General features: G+C 37.5%; 1 protein-coding gene across 6 annotated transcripts in view; it reads right to left on the bottom strand.

The window, feature by feature from the left end:
- Window positions 1-14832, bottom strand: part of RAP1GDS1 (Rap1 GTPase-GDP dissociation stimulator 1) — a 90894-nt gene that overhangs the window by 26443 nt on the left and 49619 nt on the right. For all 6 annotated transcript variants that reach the window (XM_058803181.1, XM_058803180.1, XM_058803184.1 and 3 more), the window contains one exon: window positions 12041-12166. In XM_058803181.1, coding sequence (XP_058659164.1) covers window positions 12041-12166 — 126 coding nt within the window. The remainder of the gene's footprint in view (window positions 1-12040; window positions 12167-14832) is intronic.

Below are 14832 nucleotides of genomic sequence, written 5' to 3' on the forward strand. Positions count from 1 at the left end.
TGGCAATTGTTCATGCACTCAGTCTGCCACACAGCATGTTCTCTGCACTTCTGTAGCTGAAATTTAATACCACTATCAGATACTTTTTGTGTGGCTAAAAGAAAAATTTACTCTGCATCTATAAAAGACCACAATGTTCTGAAGGGTTGTAAATAACACATCATAATCTTTGTATGGAACTCTTCCTATACAACAAATCAGATTTGACACAACAGTGTAGGAATAAAGGAAAAATAGGCCTTCTATTACAGTAATCATCAATACTGCTTCCTTCCCCAGCAGTAAGCAATAAGCAATAGACAATAGTCAATAAACTAAATTCTAGGGCTTCTAAAAGGAGAGATTTCCATGTAAGCTATCACTGGAATCAGCTGGAAAATCTGGATGAAAACAAAACCTTGTGGGGGGGGAAGGAGGAGGGACTCTCTAAAGTTTTGCAATATAAGAAAAAATAATGCCCTCTCCTCAATTTCTTCATGGCCCCAAAGCAAATCTCCTCTTCTCCTTGTTATTCATACTCTACCATCCCTCCTCTCTCTCTCTCCCCATCATATGTGCAAGTCAAGCACCAAGTTTTCTTCATTCTGCAACATATTCAGCATGAAACCCAAGGCTGTGCACATTTATAATATGATCTTCCACTGTAAAGTGTTCCACTGCTCTGCAAAAAGAAGAAACTTCTAAATCTTCCAGTTCTTGCTAACACCATTCATGAACTTTTTATACCCCTTATACTATATATAAAGAACAGGATTCTAAGTATTGCATGTAGGGACTTCAGAAAATTTGCTGAATGGAGCTGAAGGAAGGGTAATTCTTGGCAGGTCTTAAATTATTAGCAAAGTAGGAAGAATTTTGCAGAATAAATTCACTGCCATGACTGTTTGCACCTTGGACAGGATCAGGATGTCAAAAACCTGTGTTTTGCTGCTGGCATGTCTACTTCATTTTGAAAAAGGAGAAATTATAATCTATTAAACAGTTAAATTCAAGGTAGGACTCTGTGTCAAGTAGCAACTATTAAAAAAAGGATAAACAGAAAAGAAATTTCTCAGATCCTTGATGCCATAACAAACATAGCTGTAATGCTGAAACAAAAGGAAGTCCTGCATGAAAATACAGTGAAACAATATAGTCAGGTGTTTAGACTCAGTGCTTACATGTACCAAATCAGCAGAGAATAAAAAGTGACTTGGGTTGGAATATTCAAGCATTCTGCTTTATTTATCCTCTTCTGGTATTTTTTACTAGAAAATTTATGTAAATACATGATTCTGTATTTAACTCATCTGTTCTGTGAATCAAAACAGGTATGCAAAATGAAACTGAATCACTGATTCTGGATCAGATGGACGACTGAATGTGGTCTTCAAGTTACTATCATGCAACTTAAATCAACAAACAAAGATGATAAATTCAGGTAAGAATCACATTTCAAGCTCAACTCGGTGTCTTGATGTTGATGAACTACATGTAAAATATGTAAGCAAAGTATAATAGAAAGGTAGAGTTTGGTGAGTGTTTGGAAACAAGTGTTAAAACACATACACAAAAAAAAAATAGTTACAAGCTAAGTTCCTTACCTGGACAGAATTTGGCAGAACTCTACTGAAAATTACTGTGTGATGATATTTTATGAAAAATTTAAGTAATGTATCCTTTAAATTCAAATATCTCTGGTTTGTTAAAAACTGCTGCACAGTCTCTCACTTCAAATACATGACAAAACTCTTATCCACACAATGTTTTTGTTAAGTAAACAGATCACCAGCCTCTGCTGTACAGACAGCAAAAGTAAAGGAGGAAGATTCAGAAAAAAATCTCACTCCAAGAAATGTCTGGCCTTATGGTACACTCAAAAAATTAGGTACAAATGAACCTCAGAAGGTGGCAGGCTGTAAGAGCCAGCCTTTGACAGGACTGCATATGCTGGCAGACTTGTAAAGGAGATGCCATAACTGAGCGTGTTGCTCTCCCTCTTTCCCATGCTGGAGCTCACCCTGCATGGCTGCTTCTCTGCCCCAGGCAGCTGAGTGAAGAACAGACCTGGGTGAGTGCTATAATTAGGATCTCCTGGTGCTGCCTTCTTTGTCCCAGAGGATTAACTCAGCTCATTAGTGCAAGGCCACAAAGAATCCTGCGCCAGATGTCGGAGGAAAACCCTGAAGGTCCTGCCTACCCACTGCCAGCACTGCTGTGACACTGCAGCATCCCCAAGCAGAAAGTGTAGTCCTGACTCAGAATGCTTCGTGTGCATTTCACCAACTCGCTTCTCACTAGTCCTCTGTCGCTAAGGAACAGATTTTGCACACAAGAATACTCATCAAACTCCAGATCATTTACAGTCAAAACAAGCCCACAGCATGTTGCTGAGTCTGGTTCTCAATCCAACTATTACCTTGCAGTTCAGCAGCTCTATGAACTCCCACACTTAACGTGCTTCCAAGCCTCCCAGAAGCTGTGTTGAATTTTTTTCCCTGTGACCTTTTTAAATAAACATTTTCTATTCCTAAGAGAACAGTGATTGAACAGTTTAATGACAGCATTCACATTTCTGCTTAAAAATGCTTCTCTGCAGCTCACAAAGGGCAAAGCTGCTGTATAGCATTTTTAAGTACATGTAATGCAGTCTAAAGATGCCAGAATGAAAACCTAAGAAACCAGACAGATTCTTTTCCCTGTAAAATGTACAGTAAGATTTATTACAGGATGAGTTATTACTTCACAATATTCTCTAGCCCAATTCAACACAACTGTCTCTAAGAATTGGTACAGTCCCTTTTTCTATCCAGAGTTGCTCAAAGGTGTTTTATGCAAAAAAAGGCTTTTAAGTGGATTATCAAATTACTGTAACTGTTGACATTCCCTCTATGAATAGTCTTGTCAAATCTTGCTCAACCGTGCCCAAAGTCAACAACAAAACTTTTTTAATGTACGGGATTGTTAAATCTTTACAATGCAGCATTTAGAGTGGTTTCAATTTACTTTTCCCAAGCCGTTTGCATCACTTTCCCTCGAGTTTTTTTCCCTAATTCACCAAGCCCTAACACAAATCATTAAGTCACAAAATGTTAACAAGAAAAAAAATCTAAGTCAAGAAAAAAGGTTGTGCCATAATAGAAAGAGATTATCAGAAAATATTTAGGCTTAAAAAATACACCCATTTCGCAGATGATCAGCTAGCAAATAATTTGTTGGCATTTCTTAAAAATAAGCTTTTGGGCTTTAAGTATCAGATTTATACTTTGAAATGTTCTAGTTTTGTCTTGCAACTGGATACCTGAATTATTCTTTCCCCAGTTCATGTTCTGCACAAGTTTATTGGTTTAAATAGTTGCATTGGTATTAATGGTGCAAGTCAGGGAGGAAAACATCATCAGCATGATCAAGGTCCCTGATTTGTATAAACCAAATTGCCAAGACAGCAAATTTGGGTGACACAGGAAAAATACAGTATTTATTTAAAAATTCTTTTTACTTGTGCAATGATCAAATAATTTAAGTGACATACTGCCATTTTACTTTAATTACATCATTGTTATTGCTTTTAACTACAATCCTGCATTTTTTGACCAAAATATTGCTTAGATTGGACAGTGCTTTACAGATAACTCTTTCTTACTTTTCTTAATTAAAAAAAGAAAAACTAATCTACATTAGCCCAAGTTGGGGGGTGGGAGGGACTGTTCTTTCTACGTGTTCTATTTTTATTTTCCCCTGTTTTTTAATTAGGTCCTCTCTGCAAGACCTTTGTGGTGAAGCACTCATTTGCTCCTGCTGCTTATTCTTTCACTTGAAACCATAATGGTCTGATAGCAAACTGGCTGCTGCAAGGAAATTATGATGTGACAGATATTACTAACATGTGTAAGGAAAAAAACTGCAGGAGTAGAACTCCAAGGGAAAAAAATCCTGGTCACATGTGGAAAAAAAGAAAGGAAATATTCAAAAAGCAATGGCAAACCCTGAGCTAGTGTAAATGACATTATCTATGTATACACTAGAAAAATACTGCCACTTAGATAAACTGGAACTTTACCTTTTCTTTCCCTGCCTGAACACTGTAAGATTAAAACTTTCCACACAATTCTGTCATTCAGTTTTAACACTTGACTCTACTTTTTATCCTCAGTCTGGTTTGTATATGCTTTTTGGTCACTGCCCCTGTCAGGTCTCTGACTGCATGACTACAGACCACAACACACAGTAGCATTTCAATAATTTTATTTTTCAAGGAAAGAAAGCTTCATGTGATTATACCACACTACCATTGTTTGCTGCTTTTTCAATTTCTTCTGTGCAATGTCTAAGAGGGACATTACACATGAGATTCACGTTTTAATAGTTTGAAAGATAATTTTTGGGATTGCTCTGCCTTGTACTGCAACTTCCCCTTCCTTTATTAATTCCTTTAGGAATTATACTGCTGGTTACCAGAAATACAGTTTTGTTTTATTTGATTACTGGTTAAAATCAATTAATGTAATCTTAAAAGTTTTGCTTTACAAAGAAAAAACCAATCTTGAATTAGTTATGTTTGCTTCAGATAACAGAATTGTCCTGTAGTCAGTTCATCTTAAAATGCTGGCAGCTATCCTTAGCCCTAAGGGTAAGCATTGAAGGTACAGTTTGATAAGTTATTATTTTAGAATAATTGCTAAAATAATAAATATGTAAACAGTAAACTAGGAGAACATTAACTTTTAATACAGCCCCTTCGAGGACTGAAAATAGGCAGAGTTGATCTTTTTGGATAAAACTGTTGCCAGCAATTTTTTTGGCTGATGACAACTCATGCAGCAGTGTATTGGCCCTCTTATGCAATTAGTTTATACTAACAATCAAATACAATTTTTAAATGTATCCAAACAGAAATCTAGAGATATTTTTGGTAGACTCTTCATAATATGTTCAATATGTGGACCACAGGATATCAGTGCCATCTAGCCCTAATCTCTTTCATGATTTCTTTTGTTTACAGAGTGAGGAGCTTGGCAGAACATTTAAAGGGAAAGGCAAGTGTGCAGGTATTGAAATCTCCCTAATGCTGTGCTGAGATAGCATTCAAATACAAGCTGGATTCAAGACCAGAATTCAATTTCATTAACATTTGCTTATTAGTCATATTCCTCTTATGTCATATTAATACAAGAAAAATAATTTGTTTCTTATTTCAGACAAAAGAACAGTGATGAATTTACTGCTCAAGACTTCAATACTTTACTTCCAGTCAAATGGTACTAGTGGATCTGATATTCTAATACAGCAGCAGAAATGTTTTTATCAGCAACAAGACATACAACACTACTACACTCAGTATTGGCAAGTAATTTGCTCTGGATTCCAAGGATACTTCAGTGTGTAATTAAAATGTAGTAATTACTGCTACTAAATTCTGTTTGAAATTAAAGAAGCCAACTTAGAGAAGAAGAGAATGTTCTATGTAGATATACTAAAGTCAGGTAAAGGTCCTCAAAGCTGAATGTAGCTTTGCCCTCCTTTTCATATACAATATGCTTGCAGCAGACTCTTCAGTTGATTTTATAACTCTATGAAACTCCTTAGTAATTCCATTGCAGTCAAACAAATTACTCTAGGTTTATGAGAGTAAGTCAGAGCTGAAGCCAGCTTAGTATTTCATACAGCACAAAATAAATCATGGGACCCAATTACACAGTAAAACAGCAGGCAGTTTTTCTACACTGGAAAAAAAGCATTTATAGAGTCTCTTGCTATTAACAGAATAGACCCACACACCACAATTAATTTAGAATTCCTACTCCCAGGCCTGCAGTGCGATGTTGTCTCTCAGCTTCAAACTCTCCAAGAGGAAGGGTGTGAAGTGAGCATGGCATGGTCACAGTCATGGCGCAGAACAGGGGTGTGCTGCTGGCTGCTACTGAAAGGAGCCCAAATGAGCTGTGGGTCTCCACCAAAGCAGCCAGAGGAGCTGTCCCAGAAAGTGTGAAACCCATGGGGATTTGGAATAGGTTGGGAAAAGCCCAAGAAGGAAAAAGTAAAACAAAAGCAAAAGAATCAACCATAAAGCATATTTGTGGATTCTACCAGAGTACTTTTCTTTCCCTGCTAAAAAAAGAAGAACAATTATTCCAAGAATTGAAAAAGTAATAAGTGGATCTGGGATCTACAAACAGCTAAGGCAAGTCCTGGATGTGGGGTCAGTGCTACTTGTCCCAAATCATGAAGCCTAGGAGGAGCCGAGCCTGAGAACTCAGAGGTTTTGCATCATCTCTCAAATTTCTTTTTTCTGATGATCTAGAAAGATTTCCTCATCATTCTGATTCCATTTAGGCCAGCTGTAAAATAAGAATTTAGAATAATATTGTTTAACTGCTTCCTAAGAACATTCACGATTAATTGCTAGTAAGAACTCTATATTACTGAGGAAGTATATGTTGGCATACATACGCTCTAGTTTCCAGCTGATGCAATACTTGTGTGCAGAGCCTTGGAGAAAAACCTGCACAATCAAGGACTTCTGAAGTAAAAATGCTGTGGTAATGCTAAAGCACTATTACTTTACAGTCAAAACCTTGAATTTTTGAATTCTCTGCAAGCAAAACACTCAGTTTTCAAGCAACAATCTAAGGACTCTGGTCTTGATATCTTGGTATTTCTTAGGAAACATCTTAGTAGGTGGCATATGCATTTGGTAGGATCTAGTACAATGATAAGTGAAAAATCGTGCTAAGATTCTGCCTAGCTGCATGAATCAGGGTGACCTTCATAAAAGTGATTAGCCAGTAGTGTACCATTATCTACATCAGTTGTGTTCTAGGATTCTGCTGGTTTTCCATATGGTGATGAAAAAGGTTATGCCATTTTTTGAAGAAAACTGAATTTGACTTCTTTCCAGTATGTTTTATTTTAAAGTGTCTGATTTTCTCCTGTAGATCTGAAATTAATCACATCTCCTGAGAGAACACAACTGTACAATTGAGCTGTTTCTTATTTTTGTACTAAGTCTTCTGTACCAGATGCCTGCAAGAGATCTGTAGATTCTTATAAAATAGGCTGCTGAGGTTATGGAATTTATAGCATGTATAAGATCTTTTTAACAAGATGTGATAAAATGTTCATGTTCTGGAGTCGAGGCTGAGATGAAAAGGGATCTGGTTTTATGTGAAAGGCCACGTAGCTGAAATTCAGCTAGGAGGCTTGCCATCAATACAAGTAAGACTGCATAGATAACAAAGAAATACATGGCTTGGAAATGAGAAAAGGACCCAATAAATCTCCTGCTGAGAAAGGTAGATAAGCAGCTGTCAGAGGAGATATAGAATGAGCTGGCATTTTTAGCTTCTTTCCAGCTGTATAAGATGCTTACATACCAAGTATGGTTGCTAAGAACATGTACCCAGGCTGGTGGTTTCATGAAGAAACAAGGCTGTGGTACAAAAAGAAGTAATTTCTGGATTACACAAGGTCTCTAAACACTACCATTAATATGTATATTATGGAAGGACAGAATGGGAAATTTTTCATTCCACTACAAGATATATGGAGAGCTTAATTTCCTTTGCTAGCTTTCAGAACATGTGAATGCTCTAAACAGCAAGAAGGAAATATTTTCTAATGGGTAAGAGCTTAATCTAATCTCAACTGAAGTCAATCAGAATGCCTCCCTCTAGTTTGTATGGCTTCTGAATCAGGCTCTAAATATCCCAGCCTTTCACTTCCTCTTAGATTATCACTTTGATAGCATAAGTATGGCAGCCTCTATCATGTGCACAGTGCTATATAAAAACACAGAAAAATAGTTTATCAATCACTTCAGAACCGAAATATTTAACAAGTTACCTGTGCAAAGATCACTGACATTAGGATAGCATGTGCATTGCAAACTTCATGATAAAAAAATATTGTGAAGCTATTATTTGCTAAGAAAATACTACTAATTTAATGTAGTATCATTGTCCACTAAAATTCTTGATAAAACTTATTTGATTGACCTGATCTTTCAACTAGACAACTGCTCTGGTGTAGGGGGTGTCAGAGTAGGAGAGAGACCTGGCTACAGACAGGTTTTTTCTTTCTCCCACATTGTCTTGTTGGTCTTGCAAGAAAGTAGGCCTAATTTGAAAACTGTAGTCTCAGTTTCCCTGTCCCCCATGCACTTGATCAGCCACATGAGACCAGTCACCAGACTCTTCCCAGGCTTCTGTGAAAAAAGCCACCAGAGAGAGCTGAAGGGTGTACTAATCACCAGGGTGTTCATTACATGATCATGAGGCACAATTTGGATAATGCTTTGCTTTAACTTAATACCCCAATGGCCAGAGCTGATGGTAGCAAATAATTCTTAGCCTTTATCTACAGCAGAATTAGCCATTCTGCACTGACTTAACACATATCTTTTTGCAGCAAGAACCATATTGAACATAACCTTTTCAAAAAATGGACATGAGATCTTTACATTGCATGTGGAGCCAAGGTGCAGGGAGAACGTAGAAGAGTTTGGGAGGTATCCCTTATTTATAACATCTGTACCTCTGTAATATCCCTTAAAGGGCAAACTTCCTAAAGAAACAGCACGGGGAGGAATGACAGGAGGGCATGGACAGACAGACACTAGAAAAGTACCTGTAGTTTGACTCATGAATAAAGAGTGGTGAGGCAGCTAGGATAGCTGTTATGCTCTGACTGGACAATTCCTAAGAATTGAGCTTTGATTATAAGCAGAACCATATAACTGGTGGTTAAAAGGAAAGAATGGGCGAGGAGCTTTGCACCTGATAATATAGGTCTGATAAAATTCTGCCCATGAATGAGGCCAAGGATTCTGTTGTCTGGGAATCTGGAAGTACAAGCAACTGTACTTGTTGCTTGGCTGTACATACAATGCAGGAGAAAGCAGGAAGGAGGAGAGATCACGTCTCCATTTTTTTACTTTGCACTTTCTGCTTTGATGAAAATTTGAGGTCTGAGGTTTATGTGGCATTTACTAGATAAAGTGTGTAGAACAATTACAGGCTGTACAGGAACATGCAGTAATGTATCTGTTCTTAAACTGTAGGGTTGGACTGAACAATCTGCATACAGTTGCTTCTGACAGTCTGCAATTCATTACTTCTGACTTAAAATATTTTTATCTGCCTCAACTGTTTCTTGTATCTCTGCATACAAGAGGAAGGCTGGGAGACCACAACCTCATCAGTACTAACAAAGCTTCCTTCTACCCTGCTTCGCAATTATATTTGCTTGTATTCTTATGTTCAGAGATTCACATGACACAGATTTCTTCAAAACAAATACTTTAAAAAGGATGCTCTCAAGGCTGCTTGGTAAAAGTTTGACCTATTTTTTCCTCTTTAACTGTTTATGTAATGCATTTAATTCTCTGTATTTTCTCCCATGTTCAAATAGGTAATTAAGCAGGGTTTTGAGGGCTAACACATGTGAGCGCCCAGACAAAAACAGGTGAACAGGTTTTCATATCATGTTTTCTGTGAGGAAATGAATCTTTTCAGTGAGGTCTTTGTCCAGGTGTAATTCACCTTTAACTCATGGAAGGTACTAAATCTCTTTCAGCATTGGGACTTGGTCATGAATTACCTTTCCATGGTAGCTGTGTTCTAGGAGTAGCCACTCCTGAACTTAGGAAATAGTCTTGCCTTCATGCAGCAACTCTGGGATCTGTAAACACTGAGGAACCATTGCCATTTTCCTTTGGACAAACAATTCAGGCAATCCTTCTCCTCTTCAAGGCCAGTTTTAAGGGGATTTCTCTGCAGAAGCAACTGTTTGTCCCACAACTTTCATCCTACACCACACCAACTTCTCTCAGAAACAGAGACCTGATTAACTCACTCTGGCACAAGCTGTCACTAAACAAAGTGATCCATGCTTGCTGGAATGAAATACAGGATAACTGGGCTTTCAATATAAAGAAATACTGCTATGAGCCATCCAATATGGACTTTATTGCATAGGCTCAGCCTAACATTGATTTAGCATATAGAGACATTCCTCATTGCTGCATGTTATAGTAACATGGCCAGTAGCACTGAAAAAAAAAGTTCATGTAATTGGAAAAATCTAGTTACTGATATATTTGAAGTTCTTATACAAATCACAATTAGCAGAAGGGTAAGAGATGCTTTTGTCTCAATTGGGAAAAAAAAATACTATCAATATGTTGCATTTTTATTAAGAACTACCAGCTTCCACATCTTGTCTTTGTTATACTTTATAACTTTATAACTCCTTGTTAGGGAAAACCAATAGTAAGAAACTGAAATATATTATATTTTCTAGTAATAAGCATAGTGAAAGTATTTATCCTAAAGAAGAATTTAGGATAGAATGCATAAATATTTAATAATTACACATTAAGTTAACAGCAGATGTCAGATAGGATGGATGTGATAACTAAACACTGTAAATTGTCTCTTCCACTCAAATCCAATATGCTAACCTTGATTTTTGTCACATTTTATTACACTTTACTCATTAATTTTATTCACATACACAGGGAAGGTAGTGACTGTCCTCCCACAGGAGCACGACAACACATGGCACACAGAACACATCACTGCCTACTGTAGATTTTATCAGTGCTAGCTTTGCTCCACAGAAGGACAACACAAAGTGAGTAATACAGTTTTCTGTACAGGATAAATTCTGCAATGTAAAAGCCAGTAGCGGTCCACAAAACCTCAACTACAAAACCATTTCTATGTGCCGTTATTGTATTTCATGAAAAAATGTGGGATGAACAATAACGACCACTAACAGTTACATAGATTTTACTTATATGAAATAAACCAGTGCACCTGAGAGTGACCTTGATCTCATACATAATCCTGAAACAGAATATAGTAAATAAATTATGTTATAGGAAGCTTAAGAGCTTCTTTGTGAAATTTCCATTGGGAAGCAGCTGTTCAGTTGATTGGTCACCTTAAAGAAAAGCCTAAATGAAAGAATTATACATTAACATCCTCAAGCAGTAATTGTCTGTAACTGGAAATGCCAATATATGATTAACTTCCCCGAGTTCAAAGGCAAGGTAATTTAAAACAACATAAAATGTAAATTTTCAAACTCAGATGAAAAACATAGCAAAGAGAAAGGTTACAGTCAGTACTCATACAGCAGAACTTTTGGTAAACATAGTATGCAGAAAAATTCTTACCATATAAAATAAGTCACTAACTCTCAGGATAAAAAAATGATTTTACAATTTCATCTCACTTCCCATCTGCAGACATCCATAATTCCTTCATGTGCAGCATGTTACTGGTGTGTCTGCTTCTGCACCACATTTATTGTGCACAAGTTTTTTTTCAAAATTTTGAAGTAAGGGATAATGAGATTGCATTTTCAAAACACTGCAACCGCTGGTTTGGTTTTGCAGATGACACATCCATGCATGTAATCAGCACATGCAGTCACACTTGCATTTCAAATTTCAATTGCTTCTCATTATAAAAAATTATTGTGCCCATAAAAAGCTAAAAAGCCTAACCAATGTCCCCCCCCACCCTTGACTACCAAAAATACAAATATGTACTCCTGGAGCAACTGATTGGCCATGTAAGAATTTTGAGAATCAGCAACATAACTCAGGCATCATTTCAGCCACATATGCAGCTCTGCACAGATTTGAGACTGGTTAGAATATGAGTATTCCATTCTGACTCTGTTCCATTCCAACACATTCTGTCTGAGGAAAAATTAACTGTTCAGTGCCTCTGCATATGTAGCATCTGCTCCTTAAAAACCCGGTTAATTATGTTTGAAAAAAAATAAAACCCAACAAAACAAAACCAGGATCAGAAAACCTTTCTATGTTATATCCAGTTGTATTACAATATTGAAAACATGTTTTAATCTTTCTGTCACAAAAGCATTAAGCAAGTGTGATGTTCAATTTTCTCATCCAATCAGAAGAATCGTGGGGTAAATAAAAACCAAGAAAAGCGGAAACCCCGCAGCACACAATACACAGAACACCAAAACACTCCCCTCCCTTCAACAAGAGCAAGTACAAAATAGAGCAGATTTCAACACTCACGGCTATCGTAGCATATATTGCCCAGGGCACGTCCTGTTTGGAGCAAAACTTCCTGGTCTTTGCAGTTTAACAGCTGCACCAAGGGAGGGATCAGCCCAGCATCCACACACGGGTTCCGCATGAATTCTGCAAATAAAGCAAAGCCTCTAAATGCCAGGCCAGCTATTCCCAATCCCATCAATTACAGCGACACTGGCCTGGCAACTGGGCCTTTTGTGTGCCTTAAACACGTGCACAGACAAACGGTGTAAATTCTCATGTAAGTTTCTAGAGAATAAGCCCAAATCAGGATTTGGGCTTAATTCTTTCCATTATTTGTTAATTCAGAAGGAATTAAGGGCATTAATTGACTTCCATGGAAACGAATTTAACATAGATCAGACTAAGCATATTTTTAGCATCACAAAGAAGTGCTGCAAAGAACAGTGAATTCACAACATATTCAACATAAACTAGAACTTCTAAATAACACAAAAGATGACTTAAAGCTAGTATTCTAGAGCAGCATTTTTTACTCTCTATTGCCTTAATTAGAATTCCAGAAAAGCTTTTGCTTCAAGAGATTAAAAAAAAAAGCTCAGTAACAGGCTTTTATTTCGAAGGTGAAGAAAAGAACAGAAAAGAGAATGAGAAATACAAGAGTTTATGTGAGCCCAAAAGCCTGTAGCTTTCCACAATCTAACTGATACCCACCATGGGAGGAAAGGTAGAGCACCCATCCACTGGGAAGCTCTCTGCCCTTCCTTCCTGCTTTACCACAGAGAAGCAAAGAATTATTTTACATCTGTGCAAGTCATAGAGAACTATCCTGGTGTCAGAGACATAAAGGGCTGTTCTGCAGGAGATACAGCCAGGCAGGGACTGTGCTGCACATTTTCAAAAGGTGGTTTATAGAAGGAACCACCTGATAACATCAGTGTTATTTCACAGTTTACTAAAGAGCACCCTTTAGAGATGTATTGTAAGGCAAATGGTCAATATATTTTTTAATTTGTTCTGAACTGCAAATTATCAGAATCACAGAGTGGGTAAGATTGGAAAGGACTGCAATGGCTCATCTGGTCTAACCTTCCTGCTTATGCAGGGTCATTCCAGACCACAGGGCATAGGATTGCATCCAGATGGTTCTTGGATATCTGCAGTGAAAGAGACTCCACAACCCCTCTGAGCAATCTGTTGCAGTGTTTGGTCACTCATACAATAAAGAAGTTCTTTCTCATACATTGGTAAGGTCCCCTCTCTGCCATCTCTTCTCAAGGCTGAACAGACCCAGCTCCCTCAGCCTTTCCTTGTAACAGATGCTCCAGTTTCCTCTCGCCCTTGTAGCCTCTGCTTGACCTGCTCCAGGAGCTCCATGACTCTCTTGCACAGAGGAGGCCAAAACAGGACACTAATTAGGATGCAGCCTCACCAGGGCTGAGTAGAGGGGCAAGATATGTCTCTTCCTGATCCTAAACAGTATGGGATCTTTCAGAATCAGTTAACCTTTGTGTTACTTAATAATTTATGAGACAGAATGAACCAGGGTGTACAATCCCCCTAAAAACAGATGAGAAAATTTTTCTGATTCTGGATCAACAGAATTCCTCATGCCAATAACTCAAAGATTTCATACAATGCTTGAAGTACAAATACATCTTCTCAAATACTCTGTTGCACCTATTACAATGTTCTTTGATGTTTTGGTAGCTACAAAATCTAGTCTCTTTTGTATTTAATCCTTTAGTGTTATTTTAGCTAAAGAATTGTTGGAGGTAAGCAATGATCATGTGATGATATGACTCTGATACATCAACACACAGTTAAGAATAATCAAAAATATCTGTACACTTGCACAGGTCCAAGAAAAGATAGATGTGAGCACAATTAACCCACCTTCCCAAGGTACTGTAACATTTTAGAACTGTGGCTAGATGCTATAGTGTGATAGATGGTGATACTATCCATTGTAATGAACAAAACAAATATCAGATACATTTGTTCTTTAAAACTGGTCTTGCCATGTCCTTGTGACATTCAGTATATTTATCGCCCACTTTCAACTTCATTGCAATGTTTATTTATTAGATGTATTTAGTTTCTTCCTCTGTCTGCTCTGTCCCCTTAGCCTTTTCCTCTCAATTGCCTGTAAATACTTCCCTGTTCCTCAGCTATCCCTGCATCACTTTCCTTTATACTCACTAACTTACCATAGTCTCTACATCATCAAAGTCAGGTGGATTTTTTTTCCTAGTCTGTATCAGGAAATGAAACTTGTTCTCTCATAAAATACTGAGAGGTCTCAGTCTGTTCTGCTGTTTGTTTAGGTTCTTCCTCACATGCTGAAAAGGAGTAAGAAACCCCTCCTCCACCCTCCCTCCATTTGGAAAGTGGAAGCTTTTACAGCAACAAAAACATTGGTCAATCGCTGAGCAAATTTGTATTTATTGAGGTCATGTAGAGGCAAGAAGTAAAAGAAACGGTGCCATATGTATCAAAATAGATCTGTGAAACAGATGTGGTAACTGCACCTACTTTTGCAGCTGATACTACACAGAAGTAATAGAAGAATGAGAAAGTAATTGAGAACAGAGTCTTTAAAAGCTTTCCACTAAACTGGGAGAGAAGTGAAGCAGATCCTCAGAAGAAAACAGCAAAGAATCGCTTAAGGAGTTAAGAGAAGAACCACTGAGAACAGAGTAACATAAACCAAAAGAAGGACAGGATTTTGAAACTGAAATGTAATTGTGTCATAGTATTACAGACTGCGAAGATGATGTTCTCTCATTCCTGCATCTGGCAAAGCAGACAAG

This window comes from Ammospiza caudacuta, chromosome 4 (genome assembly GCF_027887145.1).
Source record: "Ammospiza caudacuta isolate bAmmCau1 chromosome 4, bAmmCau1.pri, whole genome shotgun sequence".
Lineage (NCBI taxonomy): Eukaryota > Metazoa > Chordata > Aves > Passeriformes > Passerellidae > Ammospiza > Ammospiza caudacuta.